This window comes from Miniopterus schreibersii (assembly GCF_964146895.1).
Source record: "Miniopterus schreibersii genome assembly, chromosome: 15".
Taxonomy (NCBI): Eukaryota; Metazoa; Chordata; class Mammalia; order Chiroptera; family Miniopteridae; genus Miniopterus; species Miniopterus schreibersii.
Window position 1 is genome coordinate 52,352,252 of NC_138115.1, and position 25,460 is coordinate 52,377,711.

Here is a 25,460-nt window from a genome sequence, read left to right on the forward strand (position 1 = left end):
ACAACGCCCACCCCCTGCCTCCGGTGCTCCCTCCGTTAAGCTCCATCTTAGCTACTCACACCCCAGCCCCCCCTTTTTAAATTCTCACCCGAGGATATTTTTTCTGTTGCTTTTCAGAGAGAGTGGAAGGGGAGGCAAGAGGGGGGGGGACATCGGTGTGACAGGGACACATCGATTGGTTGCCTCCCTCGCCCACCCTGACCAGGGCCAGGGATCGAGCCTGCAACTGAGGTAGGTGCCCTTGGCTGGAATCGAACCCGGGACCCTTCAGTCTGCGGGCTGACGCTTTAACCACTGAGCCACACTGTCCAGAGCAAGGCCTCATTTTTTTACAAGTTTGCTAGTCGGTCCCTTGAAATTCCCCGACAGGAACGGAACAGAGGACAGGGACACGGGCGAGGCTACTCACGTGGAAACGCGCCGGGGACAGCGAGGTGTTCCACGGGAACGGGGGGAGGTTCGGGCGGGCCACCCCCAAGCGGCCACGGTCACCCAGCCCAGGCTGCAGGCGTCACCCCCCCGGACCTGGGCTCGGGCAGGGAGCCTGGCCTGTGAGGCCTGTGGCCCCGGAGCCGGGCAGGGCCCGGCCACCCCGTGTGTCCCACGTGCTGCGGGCTCCCGGTGTCGCCGCCAGGAGCACGGGCCCGCGGGGCGCGGAGGAAGCCGCCGCCCGTTTTCCATCACAGCTGCGATGATGAAACATCCAAGAACCGCCTCTGAGTCAAAACTGCCGAGATAAGGTTCACGTCAGGGCCCCGCTGCCTCTGAGGCTCGGCCACCGCCCTGCCCGGTGGCGGGGTCCCGGCTGACGCGGGCGCCCCGAGCCCTACCCCGCAGCTGTGACCAGACCCCAGGTTCCCTCGGAACGACTTCACGACACGGGGGAGGGAGGGAAAGTGAGAAGTGACGCCTCGTGAATCTATGGCGAGCCTGGAAAGCAAAAGAGGAAATACAATGCCTGCGATGGGGCGGGACAGAGCTGGTGATGACAGTGCCCCCGACGGTGCACCGGGCCGGTGACCCGGGCAAACGCCGCGCTCCGGGGACGGGCCAGCAGCGAGGGGCGCAGAGCCGGGCCAGGTGAGTCGCATGGAATAACCCCCGGGCCGTGCGGAGGCTCCGGGACCAAGGGAGACGAGAGCACCGGCCAGGGTTTCCCGGGAAGCGGCTGAGCTTAGAAATCAGGGTGCAGGGCCCGGAGATCCCGGTGGGGGCCTCAGAGTGGATTCACCTTTACCGCATGAAAGGGAACTTCAGTTCCCGGCAAGGAGCGGGTCCCGCCGGCCGCAGTTAAACGCTGACGGAATTTAAATGCCGTCTTTTAAAGGCTAAGAAAGCGCAAGGACAGGCGGAGGCTTTGCGTCTCCCTGAGGTCCGCTGCCGTTTGTTCTCTTGGGGGCCTGGGAGCCTCGGGATTGCTTGGTTCCATGTAAAATGTACAGGAATTTGCTGAAAGATCTCACTGGGTTTTAAGTTCACTAATTATTTGCCCAAAACAACGTGAACCTATTTCCTTGTACCCAGAAGAAATGGTGAACTGAGAAGGGACAGGACAGGACAGGACAGGACAGGGGGAGAAACCAGCCTCCTCGTGCTCCATGAGCCTAAACCCATCAACGTGGGGGACGCGACCCCTTCCGCAGGCATATTGATTAATGTCATTACCTGGTGCGATTTCCATTTCCTGTGAAAGTGATGCCCCGCGTCTTAGTTATTGAAAAATACATTAACGCACAGGGCTGCAAGTTTGCATTTCAAAAAATCAAGTTTTGGAAAACAAACCACCTCATTTGTTTTCATGGCCCGAGAGGCGGCCTCGGGCGCGTTTCGGGCGGGGGCGCAGTGGGTCACACTCCTCTCCCTCGCCCCCGCCGGCCAGGCCTGTCCCCGCCGCCCGGCCGCCCTGCTCCCTGCCCTGGCCAGGGGCCCGCGGTAACCTGCCTCCGCCCTGCGCAGGGCCTGCCGGTGCCCCCCTGCGCCGGGTGCTGGGCTGCGGCCCCGGCTTGGACGTGCGTATGCTGGACGCCCGCTGACCCTCTGCTGCTGAGTCCCGCCTGCGGATCCCCAGACTCAGGTGAGTCGGGGGGGGGGGGGGGCGCGGGGTGACGGTGAGCCGATGACTTTAACCGGGGGGAGGCCTCAGCGAACGCCCCCCCCCCCATGGGCAGGGCGGCATCCTTCCTGCCTGGGCTGGAGAGGTTCACACCTGTGGCATCAGTTTGAACCCAGGAGTGACATTTTAGGGCTATTTCAGAAAATTAATCAGAATCTAGGAGCAGGAAGAAAAAACCAATTGCCTGCATTAGACACGGTCCTTGTTGCTCCTCTGTGTTTTCTGGAGTGTGCACAGTTTTTCCTCGGGGGGGGGGGGGTGATGCAATATACCAGCGAAAACGGGCATTTTACACCGAGTTTCTGTACGGACCCCCTCCCCCGAGAGAGGCTTTGCTGCTGATTCCACTGCACAGGAAACACGGGGAAGTTCAAGCAGACGCTTCGGGCCAAAGGCCTAATGGAGCGTGAATCCTCTGCTCTCTCCACCTCCTGGGCCCCGAGGTCGCAGCTCGAGTTAGGGGTCACCCCCTCTGACTCAGAAAGACTCGAAAAGAGCCCCGCAAAGTGCAACGCTGGTCACCAAACAGATGCCCCAGGCGGCAAAGTCAGCTGAACGGTGACCGGGACGGGACGGTATTTATCAGTCTGAACTTCGGGAGAATTCGGCCAGTTCTCAGGAACACGGGGAACCCCCGCCCCCCATGGTCAGGACTTCACCCGACTTCCTAGAAGGCCTGTGACACCTGCCAGAGCCGGGCAGAGGCACTCAAGGGATTTTTGCTCCGCTCAGGGACGTGTCGCATGAACACGTAGCTCACGAGCCAAGAAACCGAGCGTGTCTGGCCCGTGTCGGGGGCGCGACCTGGGGCTGCTTCCTCTGCTTAATTTGAGTCCTATGTTAACAATTTAATGGCTTTCGGCTGGATCTCAGGGGGCAGCCGTGGTGCGTTCGAGGTGATTTGTCAGCCAGGGGAGCAGCTCTGTTCTCGTCCCGGGAAACGTCGCCCAGTTGACATTTACACAACAGTGTGTGTCTGGATGAAAGCGATGGCCCAGAGGACAGAGAAATTCGGGTTGTTTTTGCAGCAGGGGCTGTTGCTATGTCGGGGACCAAAACCATTAAGGGGTCCCGGGCAGATGCGGGGGTACTCGGAGGGGCCAGAGCAGAGGGGACAGAGTTACAGACGGCACTCGGTCCATTGCTGAGGCTCCGGGGAATCGACCCGCCTTACAAAACGTGGTTGTTCGTGGCGCTATCTAGATTCCCATTTGAGCATCTTGGGTTGTCTATGGAAGAACGAATCTTCTTTCAAAGGCACCGACTGTTCCAATACAAAATATCACAATGACATGTTAAGAAAAAAAAAAAAAAGGTATACGGCTGTTTTATGGCGAAAGAGATTAATCACCAAGAAACGTCTGAATGATGACATTCGGAAAGCAGTTCTGTTTTCAGCAGCTGCAAAACCCGAGTAGGTGACAGAGTCTGGGGCAGGGTCCCGGCTCTGTGAAGGGTCCAGCTGCCTCCGCCCGGCTCGGCCGCGGGTCTCACCGCCGGCTGCAGCCCTTTACCTGCGGCCCTTAAACAGACACGTTCCCGACGTGGTGGAAACGGGCGCTCGCTCCGCCGGGCGGGGGTCGGGCGCCGCGGGCCCCTGACCTGGGAGTCAGCACAGCGCCGGGCACGCGGGGCAGCCCCGCAGGAAACGCTGACGCGTCCAAGCCGCAGCCTCCGGGGAAGGGGAAGCGCCTGGTTGTTTTTATCTCGGCTCCTGGGGCTGAGCCAATGCTAACGCTTCCCGTGGCTTCACTAATAATCTCGCTCGGTGAACAACCTAAGGATATAAAAACGTCTGCTTCCTCGTCACGGTCACTGTTCACTTCAGAGCTCTTGTCCTGCGCGGTGCGGGGTCGTGGGCGGGAGAGAAGCAGCTTTTTATTTTATCGGAAGCGGCGCGGGGCTGGTCAGCGACTTGAGCCTGTTCCGAGGAATCGGGCCGCGGACGGGCTCTGCGGCTTCCACGCCGGGACGCCGGCCGGTCTCGCCAGAAGCTCAGGAGCGACGGTGCTGCATTCAGTCAGTTACGTAATAAGTTAAGATGTCATAATGAAGAGAGAGTGTGTTTTGGTTATTTCCTGAACGTATCCACTGAGCCAACGTCTGGCTGCTGTGGTTCCACCAGAATTACATTTGGGAAAAACCAAACCACTGAACTGCCGTTTGAAACTAGAAACGGCAGGTGGTTTAAATGAGCCCAGCGCAGAGGCGCTGCCGGGGGAGGACCGAGCTTGGGTCCGAGCCCCACCACGCGCCAGCCGTTTGGTCTCTGGCGAGCGACCGCCGTAAACTGGACGAGGCCTGCGCCCCATCGGTGGGGAGCCGGAGGGATCGCGGGGGGCTGACGGGTGGGAGCCGGGCGACAGGCACCGGGCCGAGGCCTCGAGGGCGGCTTGTTCTTTAAAGTCACGTTCATAAGAAAAGGCCTTTCAGCGTCGGCGGAGGAAGCGCTCGGGTGCCTCGTCCACAGCCCCTCAGCCCCTCCTGGGCCTGCGAACCCAGACGGGGCTGCGACCGGGCCAGGCCCACTGCCCTCGCGACCATCCGAGCCTCTGCCCTCTGAGTTCATTGCCGCTGTCCAGTCGTTGCACGTAGGCAGAAACAGGAATTTCCTCCAGGCCGACGCCGTGTTTTCAGCTCCCTTGGGGTCTCGCATTCCGTTCCCTCGGCCTCCCCCGGGCTCCGGGCATCTCAGGCGTCTTCGGGGCCGTGATACGAATTTCTCTCTCCCACAGTTTAGGTTTAAGCTTCTTGTCGCGTTGGCTCCTCCTGAATTCTCACTAATGAAAACGGGGAGTGTTTGCTTTCTGTGCGATGAGCTGCGCCTGAGCGCGTCCTGCCCCAGGTCGGCCCTGGCCTCCTGTGCCCGCCCGTGCCCGCCCGTGCCCGCCCGTGCCCGCCCGCGCCCGCCCGCGCCCTCCCGCTTCCTTGGGCTCCGGCTCTGCCCTCGCCGCGTCTGCCCCGGCAACACCGCCCCCTCTGCGCGCGAAGCCCCTAGGAGTCAACTCCGAAGTCCCTCTGCTCCTACGGTGCCCCAGACGCACCTTCATCGGAGCCATTTTTTGATCGGACGACAATTATTTTACGTTTCATTCTGCTCCTTAGACGAGATCTGCTCCTATTTGTATTTCCGGCACCTACCAGATTGTTCATAAATGTTTGTTAAATGGCCAGGTGACTACGTTTTACTTTAGGAAGCAGTTTTAAGAAAAAACTGTCGGTTTTTCTTAAAAATGACCATTTCGCCCGGCCGGGCGTGGCTCAGCGGCTGAGCGTCGACCTGGGATCCAGGCGATCGGGGTTCGATTCCCGCTCAGGGCACAGGCCCGGGTTGTGGGCTCGATCAATGGCTCTCTCATCATTGATGTTTCTCTCTCTCTCTCCCTCTCCTTTCTTCTCTCTCTGAAGTCAATAAAGATATGTTTATATATAAAACGGCCATTTCTCTGTTTTCTGCAGATCTGATCGCCATGGCACCCACATTACTGATGCTTTTGGGAGCCACCGCGATCCTGCGAGCAGACGCACTTCCCGATACTAATTGTAAGTGCCACCTGTTCAAGTCAATAATGTCCCTAAGAAAAGCCAGCGCGTAACAAAACTGCTAGCGCTGTTTTCCGCTAGATGATCCTCCCTCGGGAAACGACAGGTGGGTTTTCCTGGAGGGGTAGAGAATCTGTCCCGGTCGGAACGCGGACCCTCCAACGCGCTGTACCTTGAGGAAGGTCGGCCGGGACGCAGAGCTGACCACGCGGCCGAAGGGCTTCTGCAGGGTGGGCCCGCGGCCTCCACGGAACGCAGCCCCCGGGACGGAGCGGGCGTGGTGGCCGCCTCCGGACGCCTCTCCCCGGGGGAGCAGTCGGAGGCCCCGCAGCCGAGGAATCACCGGCTCCCACTGAGTTTGGCTCGGAAATCTGTTGGTCGATGGGTTGGGTTTGATGACAGATCTAAGAAAACAGAACTGTCCCGTGGCCCCTGCCTCGTGTCGGCCACGAGGATTCCCCGGTAACGGCCGCGCTTTACGTCCCCACTGCCCAGCGCGGGCGCCGCTGGCCGCTGGGGGCTGCTGAGCTCTGCAGCTCCTGCAGCTGAGGCAATGAAGATTTTATTTTTTTTAAAAAAATTCATTTAAATTTAAATATCCACACGGGGCCCATGGTGACCACAATGCCCAGTGCAGCCTGGGTGGGGCCGGGGGGGACGGGACCTCACCGAAGGCCGTGAGATGCTCACGGTCAACGGACACGTCCTGACCCCACAGCAAGCGAACCAGAGGAGGTTTCATAACTTTGGCACAATATTGTCCTAACTTTAGAAAAAAATGGGAAAGGTTTGATGGACATACGCCCGGGCAGAGCAGGTCATGTTAGTGTTTTCTCAGCGGTGGGATCGTAGCTGGTTTGTCTTTTTTCTCCCTCATCGGTGCTTTTAAAATTTCCTAGAACGAACAGACACGGATTCTGTAACTGAAATAAAAGCTGCTGTTTTGAAAGCAAAGTTAGAGAGTGTTTCACTGGAGGAAAAACACACTTTTTCCTCCTGAAGTGACTATTTAAGTCGTTTTGCTCCCAAGTTTGTTTTGACTTTGAATCATAATAAATGCACTTCACGCCGTGGGCCGGCAGACACGCGGACACAGAGGCGCGCGTCCCGGGAAGAGGGGGCTCGCGGAACACGACGTCCTCACCGTGTCTGACGCACGGAGTGGGACCCTGGGGTCTTTTCTGTTCTGTTTTCTTCCGTGTCACTAGAAAATTTGCTGGCAGCAAACCAGTGTGTTATGCCGGCCGGTTCCCGGGTGATGACCCTCAGTGCAAATCCTGCGTTTCTGATAAATAGTGATAGAGTGAAATATCCAGATTTCGATGAAAGATCTGTGGACGGTATCAGCAAACTCCTGGGCAAAGTAAAAAAAAAAAAAAAAAAAGCTGCCCGGCCGGCGGGGCTCAGGGGCTGAGCGTCCACCCAGGAGCCAGGAGGTCGGGTTCAGGTCCTGGGTTTCGGGATCGATCCCCGGGGGGCCGTGCAGGAGGCAGCTGGTCAGTGACTCATCATTGATGTTTCTCTGTCTCCCTCTCCCTCCCTCTCTCTAAAGTCAATAAAAACATATTTAAATAAAAGCTGAGTTAAAAGCAGCTTTAAAGGAGCTTCTTCCAGAATGGTTTCAGCTCTGTACATCCTGACGGCCCCCATGAAACACCGCACACAGTGGGACATTGTGAAACTGAACCTGTGTCACCCGCCTTTCCTTCCGCCAGCCTCCCTTCTCCCGCCCGTGAACTTCACCGTGCAAGTCACGGGTCTGGCGCAAGTTCTCCTCAGCTGGGCCCCGAATCCCGACCAGGAGCAGAGGAGCGTCCGGCTGGGCTACCACGTGAGGATCCGCGGACCCGAAGAGGAAGACGTCGGTGTCCCTTCTTCGTTTGTCTTTTTAGTTTATTTTATTTTAATTTTTTGGTTAATCTTCCCCCAAAGATTTTTTCCATTGCTTTTCGGGGCGGGGGCGGGGGCGGGGGGAGAAAGAGAGACACACGAACCGCTTGCCTCCCACACGCGCCCCAGCCGGGCGGGGACTGAACCTGTGACCCGGGGACTGAGCCTGTGACCCGGGGACTGAGCCTGTGACCCGGGGACTGAGCCTGTGACCCGGGGACTGAGCCTGTGACCCGGGGACTGAGCCTGTGACCCGGGGACGGGCCCTTGACCGGGGCGGAGCCCGAGGCGTTTGGTGGGCGGCCGGCGCTCTGACCACGGAGCCGCACCTGCAGGGCCGTTAGACGCCTGCTACCTAGCGGGTGACCCGTAAACTAAACAAAGGGTCACGCGGTTGAACAGCATTAACTGTTTTTTGGTCAATACGGGATTCTGGAGAATTTTCTGTGAAAAGTTACCTACGGGAGGAAGCTGGACCTAGAGACGGTGGTCAGAGGAGCCGGGGCCGTGTGTCCCCTTTAATTTGTTTTTGTCAGAAAAGTGTGTCCTGGATCATTGAGGAACTGATTACGATGTTTTCATTATATTGGTTTTTTTTTTTGTTTTGTTTTTTAAAAACACGTATAAATACTAGAATTGGGTAATTTATTCATTTTTACAAGCCCCCGTTTGGAGGGGTGATTGGCGTGTAGACATTTGTACGTGTTTAAAGTATACGACGTACTGAGCCCGGGGTTAAGCCTATACGCAGGGACCCGCGGGCTTAATTTTTCAGCACACTGATTTCCTGGCATTTCGGGCCATTTAATTGGAAGGAAGCGCGCATTCCCCTTTCCCTGTCCTGACTCGGGGTCTGTGTTTAGTACCAGACCAGGAACACGGAGAGCAAGCGCGTGACCACGCTCCACGGGGGCCTGCGGGCCAGCGTGCGGACCATCCCCTGGGAGCGCCCGGCGGCCCCGGCCAGCCGCTGGGTGTCGGCTGAGCTGCCGGCCCCCCCAGGTGAGGCCGGGCCCGGGCTTCGTCCCCCCGTGGGCTGGCCCTCTGCCCGCAGCAGGACTCGGGGGACACGTGACGACCGCCACGTCCTGGGGATGGACAGCGGTTCCCGTCCCCCCGGTTTCAAGGGACGTCCGAGGCTCGGGAGCTCGGGTGACGGCGTCTCGCTCTTCCCTCTGTGACCACCCAGGGTCTCCGGGAACCTCGGCCGCGAACCTGACCTGCAGCACGCACACGGCAGGAAGCCCCGGGACGCGGGCGCGGCCCTACCAGGTCTCCCTGCGCTGCAGCTGGCGGGCGGGCGAGGCGGCCCCCGAGGACACGCGCTATTCCCTCTACTACAGGTTGGTAGCCGCGGGCGCGGCCGGGGGGCGTCGCCTCGGGTCCTAACCGCGCCGCGCTCCGGTTCAGGTACGGCTCGCGGACGGAGGAGTGCCAGGAGTACCGGCAGGACGGCCTGGGCAGGAACGTCGCCTGCTGGTTCCCCAGGACGGTCATCGACGGCAAAGGGCGGGACTGGCTCGCCGTGCTGGTCAACGGCTCCAGCGCCCGCGCGGCCATCCGGCCCCACGACCGGCTGTTCGCTCTCCACGCCATCGGTAAGGGACTCGGAGCCCGGGCCCCGGAGCGGCTGGAGCGTCGCCCGGTGGGCTCCCTGCCTCTTGCGTCTCGGTTCTCAGCTTCCTATTGTTTCCCATCGATTTGCAGAGAGAGTGGGGGGGACGCCGACCTGAGAGAGACGCAGGGACTGGCTGCCTCCCTCGCTCGCCCTGCCCGGGGCTGGGGATCTGCCCGCGACCCCGCGGCCATCAGGTCGACACCCCGACCCGAGCCACACGGCCAGGGCCTGCCTCCTTTGCTGAGTTCTCGGCCTCAGCACACGGACGTTTGGGGCCGGGTGACTGTCGGGGGGCTGGGGACTGTCGGGGGGCTGGGTGACTGTTGGGGGGCCGGGGACTGTCAGGGGGGTGACTGTCGGGGGGCCGGGTGACTGTCGGGGGGGTGACTGTCCGGGGGCCGGGTGACTGTCAGGGGGCTGGGGGACTGTCGGGGGGGTGACTGTCCGGGGGCCGGGTGACTGTCGGGGGGGTGACTGTCCGGGGGCCGGGTGACTGTCAGGGGGCTGGGGGACTGTCGGGGGGCCGGGTGACTGTCAGGGGGCCGGGGGACTGTCGGGGGGCCGGGTGGCTGTCGGGGGGCTGGGGACTGTCTGGGGGCTGGGTGACTGTTGGGGGGCCGGGGACTGTCAGGGGGGTGACTGTCGGGGGGCCGGGTGACTGTCGGGGGGGTGACTGTCCGGGGGCCGGGTGACTGTCAGGGGGCTGGGGGACTGTCGGGGGGCCGGGTGACTGTCAGGGGGCCGGGGGACTGTCGGGGGGCCGGGGGGCTGTCGGGGGGCCGGGGGGCTGTCGGGGGCCGGGCTGTGCTGTGGGAGGCTCAGCGGCACCCCTGGCTGGTCCCTACGAGATGCCAGGGGCCCCTCCCCTGCCAGTGTGACAACGAAATGTCTCCAGACAGTTCCAGCTGCCTGCCCCGTGGGGGACAGAACATTGCGCCCGGGAAGGGGAGCGAACTCCCCGCTGAAGGAGGTCACGTCACCTCACAGCTGCTCTGGAGGGTGCGAGGACTCTGCGGGGTCCTGGGGCGCCCTGGGCGGGCCCCGAGCAATGCTGAGCCCTTCCCCAGGGGCTCTCCCGGGGTGGCTGGCTTCCGTCCTGAGCTCTCCGGTGCCCAAGCCACCCCCCGGCCTCCCGACCCTCACCGTTGGGTCCGTCTCTCGGCTGCGAGGCTCGGCCGGAAACACGCCGCTTAAGGTTTCATTTGCTTGGATGGAGGGTGTTCGCCTTCCTCCTGGGTCCTCGCGTCAGTGAGGCCCGTCGGGGCCCCTCACGCGGCAGCCTGGTGGCTGACCCCGAGGTCTCAGCGGGGCCTGCGGGGCCCCCGGCCTGGGGCCTGGCCCCTCGCTGACCAGCTCGGCCCTTAGACAAGCTGGTGGTGTCTCTGTGCCTCAGTCTTACCTGGAAAATGGGGAGAAAGGAGCAGTTCCCACACGGCTTGTGAGAATGAAGTGTGTTAATAACTATGAAGGGCTTAGAACAGGGCCTCGCACAGGCATCTAATAAATATGCAAAATATTATTACTTAGAGGACTTATCTACAGGGGTCCCCCCAAAACGTGTCCACACTTTAACATCTGGTGGCTCAGTGGATGTTTCTTTCTTTTCAGATTTAACCCACTGGAGTTAATAATTATTCGAAGTGTGTACACATTTTGGGGGGACACCCTGTTTATCTCTATTAAACGGAATATAATTTTGTTTAAGCATCACAGCCCTCACTGCCGAGCAGTGTGATTCTCTTCAATGTCCTATTTCTTAGGTGACTTTAAAGTGTCGCTTTTGCGACAAGGGGTAATAACTGAAATGCCGAGGACATGGGAGGCAGTGAAATTAGCACGAAAATGGACACGGCCCAGTACACTGGCCACGGGAATTCGGTCCTGTGCACGGTTTTCATTTCGTGGAGACCAATTCCTCGGTTACTAAAACAAGACTTCTTTAGTTAGAAGTCTCCTGGCTGGGGGGTGGCAGGCTCCGGGGCCCAGGGGCCCGCTCTTGGCTTGTCCCCGTGACTCATTCACTCTGAGATCTTAGTCACAGGCCCTAAGACAAGGTCACTCACTTAGAAATAATTTCCACCCACGTGTCACCACCGGAGACAGTCAAGCGCGGCCTCGGGGGAGGGACCTAGCTCCTGTGTGAGTAAAGGCGACGTCAGCCCTGCCCGTTCTTTTCAGGCCAGAGGAGACTCAAGCCTTCCGCCGGTACCCCCCAAACAAACCCAAACGGGGCACACGACACAGGAAGCGAAAGCTGCCGCCCAGAGAAGGGAAGCGGCCATCCAGGGCCGCGCACCTGCCCGGGGGAGGCGGCGGGCGGCGGGCGCCCGGGCTTCTCGGGGACTCAGAAGGGCCGGGGGCGGTGCCGCCGGGAGCGGAAGGGGGACGAGCCTCTGCATTCGGTGCCTTGGGGAGCAGGGGCCTCGGTGGTCGCAGGGGGACCCCTTCCTCCGTGCGACTAGACGGGGGTCCCGGGGCGGCCCCTCGAGTCCCTGGGCTCGGAGATCGGTGTTGGGTTCACCGGCCCCGCTCACCGGCCTCTCCTTCTCGAACCCAGATCAAGTGAACCCTCCGGGGAACGTCACGGCGGAGATGGACGGGACCCGGCTCTCCATCCAGTGGGAGAAGCCCGTTTCCGCCTTCCCGGCCCACTGCTTTGATTACGAAGTGAAGATTCACAGCACGGGGACGGGCTACTTTCAGGTAATTCCTCGGGTGGTTCCCACTCGCGGGGCCAGGTGACCGCGTTCCTGCAGAAACACCGAAAAAATTACCTTCAGGGCCCCGCTGGTTACAGCTTGAACGACCGAGGTCGGCGACGACCGACCCCGACCCGGGCTTTGCGGGCGTGGACCGTGCCGGCCTTTTCTCTCGCAAGGACACACTTTTGGTTGAAAATAACCCGAAGTATTAGGTAAAAACTCATCAGCAGGGCCGTTGGTGGACGTGTAAGTGGTGCGGCCACTGTGGGAAACAGCACGGCAACTGCTCAAGAATTAACCATGGCATTGCCATACGGCCCGACAGTTTGGGGCATAACTCTGGAGGAACGGAAAGCGGGGTCTCAAGGAGAAACCCGCGCCCCACATTCACAGCAGCAGCACTCGCAGGAGCCGAAAGGAGGAAACACTCAGGTGTCCAGACGAACAAATAAACAAAATCCGGTTCATACGTAAGATGCAGTGTCATTCAGTCCTATAGGAATGACCCCTGAAAGTATAGTCTTAACATTATTCAGCCCAGAAAGGGGGCTCTGAGCCCGCTGCGGCCTGGACGAACCCTGGGGACACCGCGCGAAGGGAGCGGGCCGGGCACAAAGAGACAGATGCTGGCGACTCCGCTCCCGTGAGGCACCAGCCGCGGGCAGACGCCGAGGGACAGAAAGTAGATGGTGGTTTCCAGGGGCCGGGGTGTTTAACGGGGACGGTTTCAGTTTTGCGAGATGAAAGCTGTGCAGGGGGTCGGCACCGCCGCTGAGCTGTGCACTTAAAAATAGTAAAGACAGTAAATTTTATGGTATGTGCGTTTTACCACAACTCAAAACAACAACAGCTCGTTAACACCAACGGACAAAAAGTTCAGGGGAAAGGAACCGAGAAGAGAACCACCGTGCGTCCAGCGCCCGCTGTGCGCCAGGCCCCTCGCAGTGACTGTTGTGTAATCGCCGTTCCCGCTCGCAGGGAAGTGAGGCTCGGGGGGACTAAGCGACTTGCCCGAAGTCACAGAGCTAGAGAAATACAGGGGAGCCGGGGCTCAGACTCACGTCTTAGCAACGGCAGGCAAAGCAAACTCCATCCCATTCGATTCAACAAATATTACAAGGTGACTTCTCCCAGAAGGATGCTAAAACTTGGTTAAGGAAGAAAAACGGTTTATCTTTCTAAACCATTTTAAAACGAGACCCAGGCAATGGAAGCCACCGACAGTTTTTCACTCACTGCAGAACTGTGACCCCGTCTGCAGAACCAAAGAGTGACTTTGGGAATGGCGTGAACACTGGGCGGGGCGGGGTCCCTGGGACACAGGGATGCCGGCTAATGGCTACTGCAATGGTCCAAGCGCAAGCGGACTAGAGCTCAAATAAGCAGTGCTCGCGGGGCAGGGGCGGCCGGGTCAACCCTCCCAGGAGTTCTGAGGGTGCAGGGGTCAGGGACACGTCTCTGGTTTGGGGCCTCGGGGACTAGCTGGATGGTGGTGACACCGAGTAGGGGGAACGTAGGAGGAGGACTCCTTTGTGAGAAAACAGCCTCGTTGCCGCACTAGATAAAATCAGCGTACGTTGCCTACGGCAGCCGAGCACACATGACCAGATCGAACCACCCAAGATTGCTGTTTGTTTTTAAAATAGATTTTTATTGATTTTAGAGAGAGAGGAAGGGAGAGGCAGAGAAACCTGGACCGGCTGCCTCCTGCACGCCCCCGACCGGGGATCGAGCCCGCAACCCGGGCGTGTGCCCGACCGGGAATCGAACCGGCGACATTTTGGTTCATGGACAACACTCAGCCAACCGAGCCGCACAGGCCAGGGCCCGAATCGCTGTTTTTTCCCATCAAAAAGGGGTTGAACACTGGCTGTCTCCCTGTAATTCCATCTAGTTTTTCTTACCCGTAGGCTGTACGAAGGTCCTTCCGTTAAACGCAATGGTCCCCGACTTAGGTCGATTGTTTGTATGTCACAGACGGGGAAACTGAGGCCCCGAGAGGTCAAGGCCTGTCCTGCGGGCAGTTGCAGGTGGAGCCAGGATTCAGCCGCCCTTAAGGCCTCTGCTCCCTGGTGCCCTGTGCCCCCCCCGCCCCCACGCCGCCCACAGCCGCCGGCCAGGGACCAGCAGACGTTTTTGGTCAAGGACCAGATATCGTCAGCCTTGCAGGTGGCATGGTTTCGGCCACCGTTACTCAGCTCCGTGTGCAGGACAGACGCAGCCGTCGGGGTGCAGAGGCCAGCGGGCGCGGGCGATGGGCGTGTGCCGGGGACACTGCCGGTGGACCCCGAAACCCCAGCTCTGTGTAATCGCCACGTGTCATGGGATATTCCTTTGGTAGCTTTCAGTCATTTAAAGGCGCATAAAGCATCTGTAGTTTGCAGGCCAGCGGGGCCCAGGGGTTGTCGTTTGCGGATGCGAAAAAGGTAGAAAGCCAGAGGCACCGAGACATTTGGGAGGAGACCGAGGGGGACACAATGGGGGTCGGCCACTCCGGTCCCTCAACCTGGGAACATCACTGGGGCCCAGGTGAGTCATCTCGACCTTACAGATCCCCGTTTCATTTACTTTGGTTACGAGAGAGCCTCCCCCTGGGGGTGACTGCCAGCCTGGCCGCCCCGCAGCAGCCTGGAATAAACCCACCGACCGACGTGTCCTGTTGACCGGAAACGGCCGCCGGACAGCGAGTCTCCTCATGCACGACCCCCCCTTCTGATCACTGGCCTGACTTAACTGATGTGTCTGTCGAGAGATTTACTATAAAGCTAATTTTCTTCCCCAGACAGGGAAAATGACGACCAATAAATTCACCTCCACGATTAGTGACGTTTCTAAGTATTGCGTTGAAGTGAGAGCAGCGGTGAGCTCTGTGTGCAGGGAGACGGGGCCCTGGAGCGAGTGGAGCGAACCCATCTACGTGGGTGAGTATCTTGCATTTAGTTTTTATTTTATTATTTTTAAAAAATATTTTTTATGGCCCTGGTTTGGCTCAGTGGTTAGAGCATCGGTCTGCGGACTGAAGGGTCCCAGGTTCGATTCTGGCCAAGAGCACGCACCTCAGCTGTGGGCTCGGTGCCTGGCCCTGGTCGGGGCCTGTGTGGGAGGAAACCGATCGATGTCTCTCTCTCTCCCGCGTCCACTTTCTCTGAAAAGCAATGGAAAAAACACACTTGGGTGAGAATTTAAAAAATATATTTGTATTTTTATTGATTTGAAAGAGAGAGAAACGTGGGTGAGAGGGAAACGCCTGTCTGCTGCCCCTAGGGGCCCCTGCTGGGGATGGAGCCCGCAGCCCGGCACGTGCCCCGACTGGGACGCGAACCCCGACCTGGCTGCTCAACCACTGAGCCGCACCGGCCAGGCCCTTGCTTTTGTTTTAAAGCCAGCGAGGTTTTTCCTGGTTGGAGCAGGTGATCCTGGATCCGGGCACGTTCCCACGGGGGCCCAGAGGGTCCGCGCCCTGGAGCCAGGGCCCTGCGGTGTCAGGCTGCTCGCTGGTCCAGCCTGTCCCAGACCCTGGACCTAAGCTTTTTTCAGATTATCTGGTTCTACTTCTACCTAATTCTCTATCGTTAAGTTTTTTACGCTGGGCTGAGTGTAGAGCCACGTGCAGGCGTCAGACCCAATCCGAGCGAGCCCGCGTAGCTCCCGCCCGGTGCCCCTCCGGGTAGCACCTGGCACAACCGGGGTCAGGGTCCCAGCCAGGAGACGCGTCGGCGCAGCCCCCTGGCCCCACTCAGGTTCCTCTGCCTCCCGTGTGCCCCTGTGGTCTGAGCTCTGTGTGGCTTCTAAATCTTTAATTCTTCAGTCGCGGGGGACACACTTTATGTCACTGGTGTCGGGGGGACACCCCCGCGGCTGGAAATTAGGAAACGTACTAAGTGCGCGTCCGGGCGAAGCCCCCGCCCACCTGCCGCTGCTCGTGGTTAGTAGAGTATCGGTGACCACGGCCCCCCGAGCGGCGGCAAGGCCCGCACCCCCCGCGGCGGGACCAGGCGGGGTGGGCTGCCGGCTGAGCGGCGGGTCCACGCGGACCGCCGGGCGCGCAGAACCTGCAGGGCGAGGGAGGGGCAGGAGACGCCGCAGCTCGGGGTTTGGGCTGCGGCCCAGCTCTGCGCCCTCAGCTAGAGATGGCAGAAGATGGGGTTCCGGGAGGCACAGAGACCGCGGGGGGCCGCGCGAGGCCGTGCAGGCCGCCGACGGTCACCGGGAGTCGCGATCTCCCGTCCCCCTCGGACACAGCGGCCCCCGGCCTGGCCGGTCCCGCCTCGCCTCTCTGGGCCTCGGTTTCCTCGCCTCGGAGCCCTCTCAGATCCGCCGTTCCCGCCGTTCCCGCGCCAGCAGCCGCCGCGGGCGTCCTGGGGCGAAATGTGAGCCGCGGTGAGGGTTTGTGTTAAGCCTGTTTTTAGTTTACGAGTCACTCCCACGTCAGCACTCTCCCGAGGATTGTTCCCTAAACGACACCATCCCAGCCGGGAAGCGGGCTCCGTACCCCCCCCCCCCGGGCATCCGGCTGCCAAACCTGCGGCGAACCCCGCTTCACTCGCGGCCCCCTTAGGAAAGGGAGCTGGTGCACGTGGCCGCCCACCTTACAAACCCACCGGCTCCGGAGTTTACTCCCCGCCCGGGTCAGGGTCACCGGTGACGTTAATCACCCAGGGGGTTAAGAAGCATCATCGGAAGTCCAGGCCCTCGGGCACTTTGCGGCCTCCTGCTTGCCCCTCGAGGGCAGCAGTAACCTGCCCGGCTCGCCGTCCACCTGGCGACTGCGCTGCCACATTCATTCCCTGTGGACACCCTTCCTCGGCCCCTCCGTCCCGTGGACGCGCCTGCGGCCCCCCTTCCGTTCCCACCGCGCCCAGCTCAGACGCCACCGGCTCCGCAGACGGTGCGTCCGGCGCCTTGAGCTCAAGGTCGGGAAACAGCCCGAGCTGTCGGGTAACAGCAGTTGTCGAACAGCCAAGTGGCCCTTAGGGCGACGCTCAGACGCGTGGCTTGTGAGTCCCCGAGTGGAGTGGAGCAGAGTTAACTAACCCATCGCGGCCCAAGGACACTGAATAAAGAGCGAGGCCTGGGTTGTTTTGATCGATGAGAAGAAGGGCTGGAGAAGCCAGGACTGCCGTCCAGTTTGGGTGGACGAGGCCCCCAGAGGTCAGGGGCAAGGGGACGGCCCCCGGAGGTCAGGGGCAAGGGGACGGCCCCCGGAGGTCAGGGAGCTAGGGGACGGCACCCAGAGGTCAGGGGCTAGAGGACGGCCCCCGGAGGTCAGGGGGCTAGGGGACAGCACCCAAAGGTCAGGGGGATAGGGGACGGCACCCAAAGGTCAGGGGCTAGGGGACGGCCCCCGGAGGTCAGGGGCAAGGGGACGGCACCTGGAGGTCAGGGGCTAGGGGACGGCCCCCGGAGGTCAGGGGCTAGGGGACGGCCCCCGGAGGTCAGGGGCTAGGGGACGGCCCCCGGAGGTCAGGGGCAAGGGGACGGCACCTGGAGGTCAGGGGCTAGGGGACGGCCCCCGGAGGTCAGGGGCTAGGGGACGGCACCCAGAGGTCAGGGGCTAGGGGACGGCACCTGGAGGTCAGGGGCTAGGGGACGGCACCTGGAGGTCAGGGGCTAGGGGACGGCCCCCGGAGGTCAGGGGCTAGGGGACGGACGGCACTTAGTGGGGCAGCCAGTAAGCCCGAGCGCTTGGCCGGGCCTGAACCTCTGCGGCAGCTTCTCGCCTCTTGCGCTGGGGCTTCCAGAGCAAGGGCCGCCGGTATCTACACAGTTAGCGGTTGTGCTTTATCAGCGCTCCCATCGCCGCCCTCCCTCAGCCGGCTTCGTGGTCTTATCTTCACAGCTCACTTCCCACTTTTCGTCTTTCGCTTTCCTGAACTTTCTTAACTTCCCACTCTCGTGTTCCCTGTTGTCCCGTCTCCTGCTCACGCTCCTTTCCTGACCCTGGGGAGGCCTCTCCCTTTCTGAGGGGTTCCCCTCCCGCTCCCCAGAGACACGCAAGTGCCCTCGTGGGGCAGGCGGTGGTGCAGACGAGACTCCCCGCAGCTCGGTCCTTCCCCGTGGAGGGGACAGTGTCGCCCGCGTCCACCCCGCGTGTATTCCTGGCCGCATCAGGGGTCGGGCTCGGTCTGCTCCTCGGCGACCAGGTCACCCACAGTCACGGGCGTGCCCCTCAAAGGCGGCCTCGCTCCGGCCCTCGAAGGCCAGGATCTACGGGATGCCAGTGCAGTGCCATTCAAAACGCAGTGTTAGGAGAGATCCAGGTCTGAGACGTGCGGCACGTGCCCCGGGCAGCAGAGCGGGGCCAGCAGCTTTCAGGTGGCTCAGCAGCGGCCGGGTCAGCAGGGGCAGGGACGCGGGGGCCAGTGATGCACTCGGGACGCACTGGTCTGCACCCCCGCCCCCGCCCGGGGGGCTAGACAGGGTGACGCCGACTGGAGAGTGCCCCCTGCCGCTTCCTCTCGGCAGGCTTTCCCACACAGCACCGGGGGTGCAGGCCCTCTGGCGCCCTAGCCCCCCAGAACTTTCTTCCCTGTAAGAGCTGCGGGGCCTGCGCTATGAACCTGGCCCCTGGACGCTGGCTGCAGGGCTGCGGTCAGCACAGAGGAGTGAGTGACCTGGGCCGAGGGGTGGAGCCTGGTTCTGCCCCTCCCTGCGGGGTGACCTTGAGCCAGGAGCCCAGCTTCCACAGCCTGCTCGGGACAGTGGGGGACAGTGGGGGACAGTGGGGGGAGGACTGAAGGAGACAATAGGCGTAACGCGCTGAGCCCGTGCTCATAAATAAACCGTAGCTGCTCTGTGGGGATCCTTAAGTCCATCCTGTCAAACCGACCTCCTGGGCGTCTGCTCCCCGAGCCGAACAGACGCAGAACCCAGAGCAGGCGAGGCTGCCGGGGAGCCAGGGGGCCTGAGCCAGGCGCCGGGCCCCAGAGGCGGGGCTGGGACGGGGTCCGGGACGGGGTGGGGTCCAGGCCTCGGCCTTCTCCCTCTCGGCCGGGCGCCCCATCCTGTCCCACTGCACACCCCACACTCCCTGTCATCTCCTCTGGGCCATAAAACGATAGAATTTTCACGAGTTGGCTTCTTCTCGAGGTCAAATGGTGAGACGTCCAGAACTACGGAGGCCGAAGTCCCCAGACACCAGGCAGCCGGGCTCTCCGTCGGCCGCGTCTGGAAAGCTCTGGAACGGGGGGGGGGGGGGCCTGGAGGGGCGGGTCCGAGACTTCCTCTTTCTAACGTGGCCTCTGCCCGGCTGCACGGCCGAGCCCACTGGTTTCCTGAAAAGAAACATCTTTGAGTTTCTCCTTGAGTCACAGAGAAAGTTCAGCTTCTCTGGAAATAGACGCGGAATTCAAATCGGTGACCTATGCGGGGTGCCCCCACTTTACAGCACTGAGATGCTGGTCGTTTCTGTCCGAAGAGACGTCCTGTCTGTGGGGCCGGATCCCTCTGTGCTGCCGTCCAGAAGTATGAGGAAATTTGGTCCTTAGCTCACTTGTTTTTATGTCCGAGTCCCGGTGTTTTACGTTAATCCACAGCCGAGCAGCAGCGAATCCACAGTCATTTGTTTGGCTGTGAGTATGAGAAAGTCGCCTGGCCCTCGGTTGACCCGCCAGCTTGTGTTTCCTGCCAGCTGACCTTGGCCCTGTCCTCTGGGCTGGGCTCTGCCCTCGGCCCCGGGACAGCCCAGGAGCCAGGCCGGAGGGTGAATAAGTGCCCCCCCCACCCCTGCTCCCCGCCGGCGGCCGCCAGGACTTTGCCGCCCACGCGGACCTTCCTTGCGCCAACACCTTTATCCGACGGAGAAAATCAGTTGCCTCGATATTTTGCTAATTCAGCGAGAATCTTCGCTTATCCAAGCGCGAGCTGAGTGGATGGCTAGAGGGTGGTTTAACGGAAGGGGTTTTGCCATCTCGCTTAGAAATTAAACGGTGCTATTATCAGGCCCCAGCAGGGCAGGCCCCGGGGCGTTGCGCCACGGGGCGCGAGTGGGACTGTGTGGGGCCTGATAAAGTTTACATCACCCCCCTTCCTCCCGGGGCCGACCTTGACCTCTGACTGACCCCGCTCCTGCTGACGGACCCCTGCTGGGTCCCAGTGGCTCCTGAGGGCCGAGTGTGGAGCTGCCCTCAGAGCCGGGAGGCGTCGGTCCGTTGATTCCTCCAAACCGACTAGCAGCACGTTTAACTGGCGAGTCGGGCGGAGCAGGTGCCCGTCGCCGCCTCTTTCCTGGCTGTGAGCCGGGGCCAAGGGGGGCGCGGCCTGAAGACCCGAGTGCAGCGCGCTTGACGGCCGAGCCCCACGCCGCTTGCTCCCCGGGGTCCCTTCCAAATCCGCGGCGAGAAGCCGGTTTCCAACTGCCCCAGACAGTCTGGTTGCCGTGCATCTGTTACCAAGGAGCCTGAATCCTTGTGCTTTTCCATCTAAACCTTACTACTTTGCCCTGGCCGGTGTTGCTCAGCGGTTAGAGCGTCCACCGCGGGTGGAAGGGTCTCGGGTTTGATTCCTGGTCAGCGGCATGTGCCTGGGTTGTGGGTTTGCTCCCCACGGGGGCAGGTGGGGGGGCAACCAGCTGATCTCCCCCCTCCCTGAAAAGCAATGGAAAAAATACCCTCAGGCGAGGTTAATGCCCCAAAATAAAATCTTATCACTCCCCTGAAGCTGATCCGCTCCCCTGCGTACAACGCCCACAAATCCCTGCCGAGTAAAGGACGCTGAGGGATGAGCCGCGGCCTCCCCGCCCGCATTTGACTCGCCCTCCCGGCAGCGTGCCCTCCGGGGGCGCAGGTGAGGGGCCCGGGCTCAGGAGGGCAGGCTCCTGGCCCAGCACCACCCGGCGCCTGCGGCTCCGCGCCGCCTGCCGAGGCCCCGGCCACCACACTCTCCGTCCTGTGTCCAGCTCCGGTCCCTTCTCTGTTTTCATCAGGAAAGGAGCGGACGCCCTGGACCGAGTGGTACCTGATCTCGCTCGTGGCAGCCGCCTGTTCTGCGTTCTCCCTGCTGCTGGCCTGCAAGACGTAGGTATCCCCGCCCGGGCTCCCGGGGCCGAGCGCCCGGTGTTCACCCTCTGGCCGAGTCCCCTGGGTCCTTGCGTGGGGGGAATTTACGCCACTCCCGCGTCACCGGGACAACCCGTCCGGGATGAGCGTGAACCACCCGGAGACCGAGGAACACCAGGGGGCGACTCCGGGCCGCGGCCCTCGCACCCCCGCCTGCCTCTGCGCCCGCCCTTCACTCCTGCTAAGGTTCCCGGTCCCGCGCCTTTGTTCCCTCTGGGCCCGGCCGCCCCCCAGCGCGTGGCCGCCTCCGTCCCCGCACCTTTTACCTCTCGGCCAAAGGGAGGCGGCGGCCCACGGGCTGAGATCCCCGTAATTCCTCCCCGGTGGGAACCCCGGCCCCCGGTCACCAGTCCCCGAGCGGCTGACGGTTCTTAGGCCCCACACACTGCGGAAATGTCACGCAGATCGGGTGACCCGCCCCCGGGCCTCGCCGGCCGCCGGCCCTCCTCGCCCAGGTCAGTGTTCAGCACATGCCGGTCGGGAGGCCCCAGGACAGGTCCCGCCTGAGCCCCCGCAGAGCGTAGGCTTCGAAGCCGTGTCTCTGTTATAAATGCCGGGCCCGGGTGGCAGCGACGGGCTGGAGGCGGCTTTTCAGAGGAGAGAAGGGGGAAAGGGAACTCCGTGAGCAGCGGCCCGGGGAGAGGGCGCCAACCAGCCCCGCGAGGAAGGGCAGGGCGCACGCCACGCACGTGACCTGGACCTTCCGTGTCCAGAAATTAGGCCCGGGGCCTGCGCCAGCGTGGAGTGGGTACCACCTGTCTTCCCCGAGCCCCGCAGCCCCCAGGTCTTCAGCTGCTGGGACAACACAGATGTTTGGAGTCCTGGTCCTGCGGCCACTGAGGCTGGTGTTTAGAGCGACGTTCGGGACCTAATTCCCTCCTTTACTCTGTTTTCAGGTGTCACTTATGGACCAAGCTGTTTCCACCAGTTCCAGCCCCAAAAAGTAACATCAAGGATTTCGCCACAACCGCCGACTATGAGGTGATGCTGACGGTTCTGCCCGGGGCTGGGTCCCCAGGGGCCTGTCCCTGGGTCACCGGTTTTCCATCTTTTGAGGCCGGGTCTTCCCCCGGGAGGCCGGGGCTCCCTGTGGCTCCTGCTCCCTGGCTGGCTGTCTTCTTAGATACGTTCCTGCCTGTCTTTGGGTCTTGGAAAGTCTTACTTGATGTGAGGCGTCCTCACCGTCACACGGGAATTAAATTTTCTATCTGCCGTCTCTTAACTGACCTGCGTCTCTCTCACCGTTTCCCCCCCTTCCCTCTCTCTCTAAAAAAGCATCAATGAGAAAAAGATCCTTTTTTTGAGGATTAACAAAAAGGCCTGAGTAGGCCCCGCGGGCTGGGCTGTGTTGGGGGAATATTGTGGGTATTTCTTGTCGTCTTTCTGCTTTATTTTCCACAGTCTTCAGTGAACATTTACTATTTTGAGCAGCCAGACAGACATATAAACCGACTGTAAAGGGGCTCGAAGAGGCGAGCGGTTCTGGAACAGGGCTAAGGCGGGGTGTTTTGTTTTGCAGAAGACGGGTTCGGGTGAGACGGAAAGTGAAATCATAAGCTACGTGGAAGAGCAGGGGCTCGAGGCCCTGGAGGACTTGGTGTTCTGACTGCGCCCCCGTTCCTGCCTCAGCCATGGGGAGAGAGCTGTGTCCTGGCTGAGGGGGTTCGGAACTTACTGGGCACCATTCGGCTGCGAGGCCACACGCTCAGGCTGTGGGCGCCGCATCCAAGTCGCCTCCTTCACTCCGGGGCTTGACTGGCTCACCTGACCGCTTGGTCGTGCCTGTCCTTCCCACCCGGTACACGGGGCACCTCTGCACCCGCCGGCCACTGACCTCACAGGTCTTCGTGCAGGAGACAGTGTTTGAGGCTAATGCAGCCGTGACCCTCCGCGGCGCCAGCGTGGTGTTTAAGCTAAAAGCTCGGGAAGAAAGCACTTTGCGCCAGCCGGAGGGAACCGTGGACGTGGACTCCAGACTGTCTTTCCTACAGCAAGTGGAGCCATGGCGTCTTCTCCCGCTCCCCCTAAGTTCTTGACTCCTTAGGAGAGACGTGCATGTCAGGCATTAGGACAGCTCTTCCTTACTGCGGGGCTCACGGGACCCACACTCCGTCTCTGGGAACCCACATCCATGTCCCCTCCTCCGTGAAGCCTCAGTCCCCAGAGGCAGTGCCCCGGTCACCCTCCGTCCAGCCTGGGTGTCTGCCCCACAGACTGTGCTCCAGCAGGCTGGGTGCCTGGGAAATTCGTCTCTTACTGTGTCGTCTAGGAGCGCGCATGACCCTGAAGAGGAGAAATGCTGACGGACCCTCTTAACCCCCCGCTGCCCCGGCACGGATTCTTGCACAGAGCTGGCAGCGGGTGGCATGTGGCAGAGACCGAGGCCCAGTGATGTCTCCGGGAGTGAGAAAGGGACCGGAGCCGCCAGGAGGCACGTGGGCCTGACCGCTGGCTTCTGTGGCCCAGCTCTTTCTGCTGACCACGAGGCTCAGCTGGGCTCTGGGAGAAAGTGGCACGTTTCAAGTGGCCACTGGCCTTGTCGTGGCCGAGTGGAACATCCACTTAACAGCAACACCCTCGTCAGCGAGTTAATTGGACACTGGCCCTCAGCCTCCCACGAGGACAGGGTGGGCAGACGCTTCCTCCTCAGAACCTGGGTCCCCGGCCCAGGCACCCCTCCCACGACGACAGAGCCAAGTCTCTCTCTGGCCTTTGGGATCCTCTGGCCTTTGCGGGGCTGGGGAGGCTCAGTTTGCCGACAGCTGGCCCATCTGAGCCTTGGTGAAAAGCCCTGGGCCTCAGCTGTTTGTGCAGGTAGGGGCGGGAAGTGGGGGGCATGGGAAGTCCACGTGCACAGAGAACTCTGATTAAAAATCCAAACTTTTTCATGGTGAGACTCGTATGTGTCAGGCCCATCTGTTGGTAGAATTAATAAACTGTAGGTGCTAATTGGTTAAAGTAAAACTAGCTCCCTGGAAGTGAGAACAGAACCAAAAACACTCCGATGGCATTCGAGGCGAAAAACCTAATTAGAACGGGACCTGGTGTGAGAGCCCCAGGGCCTTGGTGACAATGACTGAGCAGCTGTGCCTGCTTCCCGGTCCTGCAGCCAAGTTCCCAGCCACAGGCTTTCTGAAAACCATTCCTTTTTTTAAGAATATTATATTAAACTTAAACGCATTATTTCCTCCCAGTGCGCCTGTTTTAGGTAATAGATGTGAAAGCAAATGCGGTTCAGGATTAGAAATGTTAGCAGTGACCGTGAAGCGTCTAAGTCTGCATATTGAACAGAACGTTTCTCCCGTGGCCCCCAAACCTCCCCCGTCCCCACTCCCGTCTTCATGGTCCCTCAGCTAGGACGCTGCAGGAGGCTCTCCCTGCGCTCTCCTCCGCACTGCCTTCCTTCGAAGGATCTGTGACATCCGCCTGTGTCACCCCCCTTTCCAAAGCCCTTCCACAAAGTCCCCTCTGAGGCTCGCCAGCGTCTCTGCAGCCACATCCCCAGGGGCAGCTGCGCGCTCGCGCCCTCCACGCCTCCGCTGACGCGCTCCCCGCCTGAAAAGCCTCTTCAACCTCCCTTTTCCTCGTTGACATTTTATCCACTAAGTCTCGGCTCTTTGCCGCTAGGAAGTCTCCCTCTCCGTCCCGGGTCCCTCCTGTTGGAGCCTATTTTATCAGTTGCTACGTTAACACCTTTCTCTCTTATTTAAAATAGAAACACTCAGAGTCAAGAACAGTGTCCTGTGGATCTCTGTGGATTTAACCCCCAAGTAGGAGCTGGTTGAACTTAGCAAAAACCAGGCTAAATGGACTAGAAAACTGTATCCACTTAGGCCTCAGGATGCGGTGGGGCTGTGGAGACAGTGACGGCGGGAATGAAATGGTAACAAAGTAGCAGGACTCACCCTCGGCGGCAACAAAGTAGCAGGACTCACCCTCGGCGGCAACAAAGTAGCAGGACTCACCCTCGGCGGCTCTGGCTCCGGCGGCCTCCTGCTGGGTGCCGGGAGTCGGGCAGCAAACGCAGCCCACCTGCCCGTGTGCCCAACGCCGGAATTCTAGTGATTCCTTCCCGTGCAGGTGTGTTACTAGTTTATTTCATTTATTAAGATTAAAGGGAAAGATGTGCCCCTGCAGGGAATAAAGGGAAAGAACATAAACCTGGCGGTGGGGGTGGGGGAGGAATGTGCTGGAAAGATATCAACAGGAAAGTACTGAGGTCATCGTTCAAAGGTTGTCAGGCTTCCCAAAAGGTTAGCTTGTAAGCATTTTCAGCTGTGAGAGCATCTGGTCTCTGCTGCGGCTGTTCCGATAAATCTTTATTTATAAAGAGCAGGCGGCGAGCCAGATGCAGGGAATTAATTCCAGGTTCGTCCCGACCAGCTGCCGGTTTGCTCTGGGCCTGTTGAGTCACCTCTTTGTCTCCATCTCTTCAGTGAAAAAGAAATAAAATCTGCAGCTCCTGCTTTTGGTGTGAAGGGCCCTGAAATCTATAAAAATAAAGGACACATTCTCCTCTTGGTTAGTGGAATCCCAAG

General features: G+C 60.6%; 1 protein-coding gene across 1 annotated transcript; it reads left to right on the top strand.

Moving 5' to 3' along the window:
• Positions 1-1,996: 1,996 nt before the first annotated feature.
• IL5RA (interleukin 5 receptor subunit alpha) lies at positions 1,997-23,814 on the top strand. Its single transcript, XM_081159611.1, has 11 exons — positions 1,997-2,074; positions 5,573-5,656; positions 7,372-7,487; positions 8,410-8,548; positions 8,736-8,889; positions 8,957-9,144; positions 11,722-11,867; positions 14,649-14,787; positions 20,790-20,880; positions 21,819-21,903; positions 22,442-23,814. The coding sequence occupies exons 2-11, from the start codon at positions 5,584-5,586 to the stop codon at positions 22,526-22,528; spliced, it is 1,218 nt and encodes a 405-aa protein (XP_081015737.1). The 5' UTR covers positions 1,997-2,074; positions 5,573-5,583; the 3' UTR covers positions 22,529-23,814.
• The last annotated feature ends 1,646 nt before the right edge of the window (positions 23,815-25,460 follow it).

What these genes read in the sequence shown, in the direction of transcription:
- IL5RA (XM_081159611.1), top strand. Translation starts at nt 5,584, where the DNA reads ATGGCACCCACATTACTGATGCTTTTGGGAGCCACCGCGATCCTGCGA. An exon ending in GTTCGCTCTCCACGCCATCG is followed by an intron (nt 9,145 to 11,721) that starts GTAAGGGACTCG and finishes TCTCGAACCCAG; the next exon opens with ATCAAGTGAACCCTCCGGGG. An exon ending in CCACAACCGCCGACTATGAG is followed by an intron (nt 21,904 to 22,441) that starts GTGATGCTGACG and finishes TTTGTTTTGCAG; the next exon opens with AAGACGGGTTCGGGTGAGAC.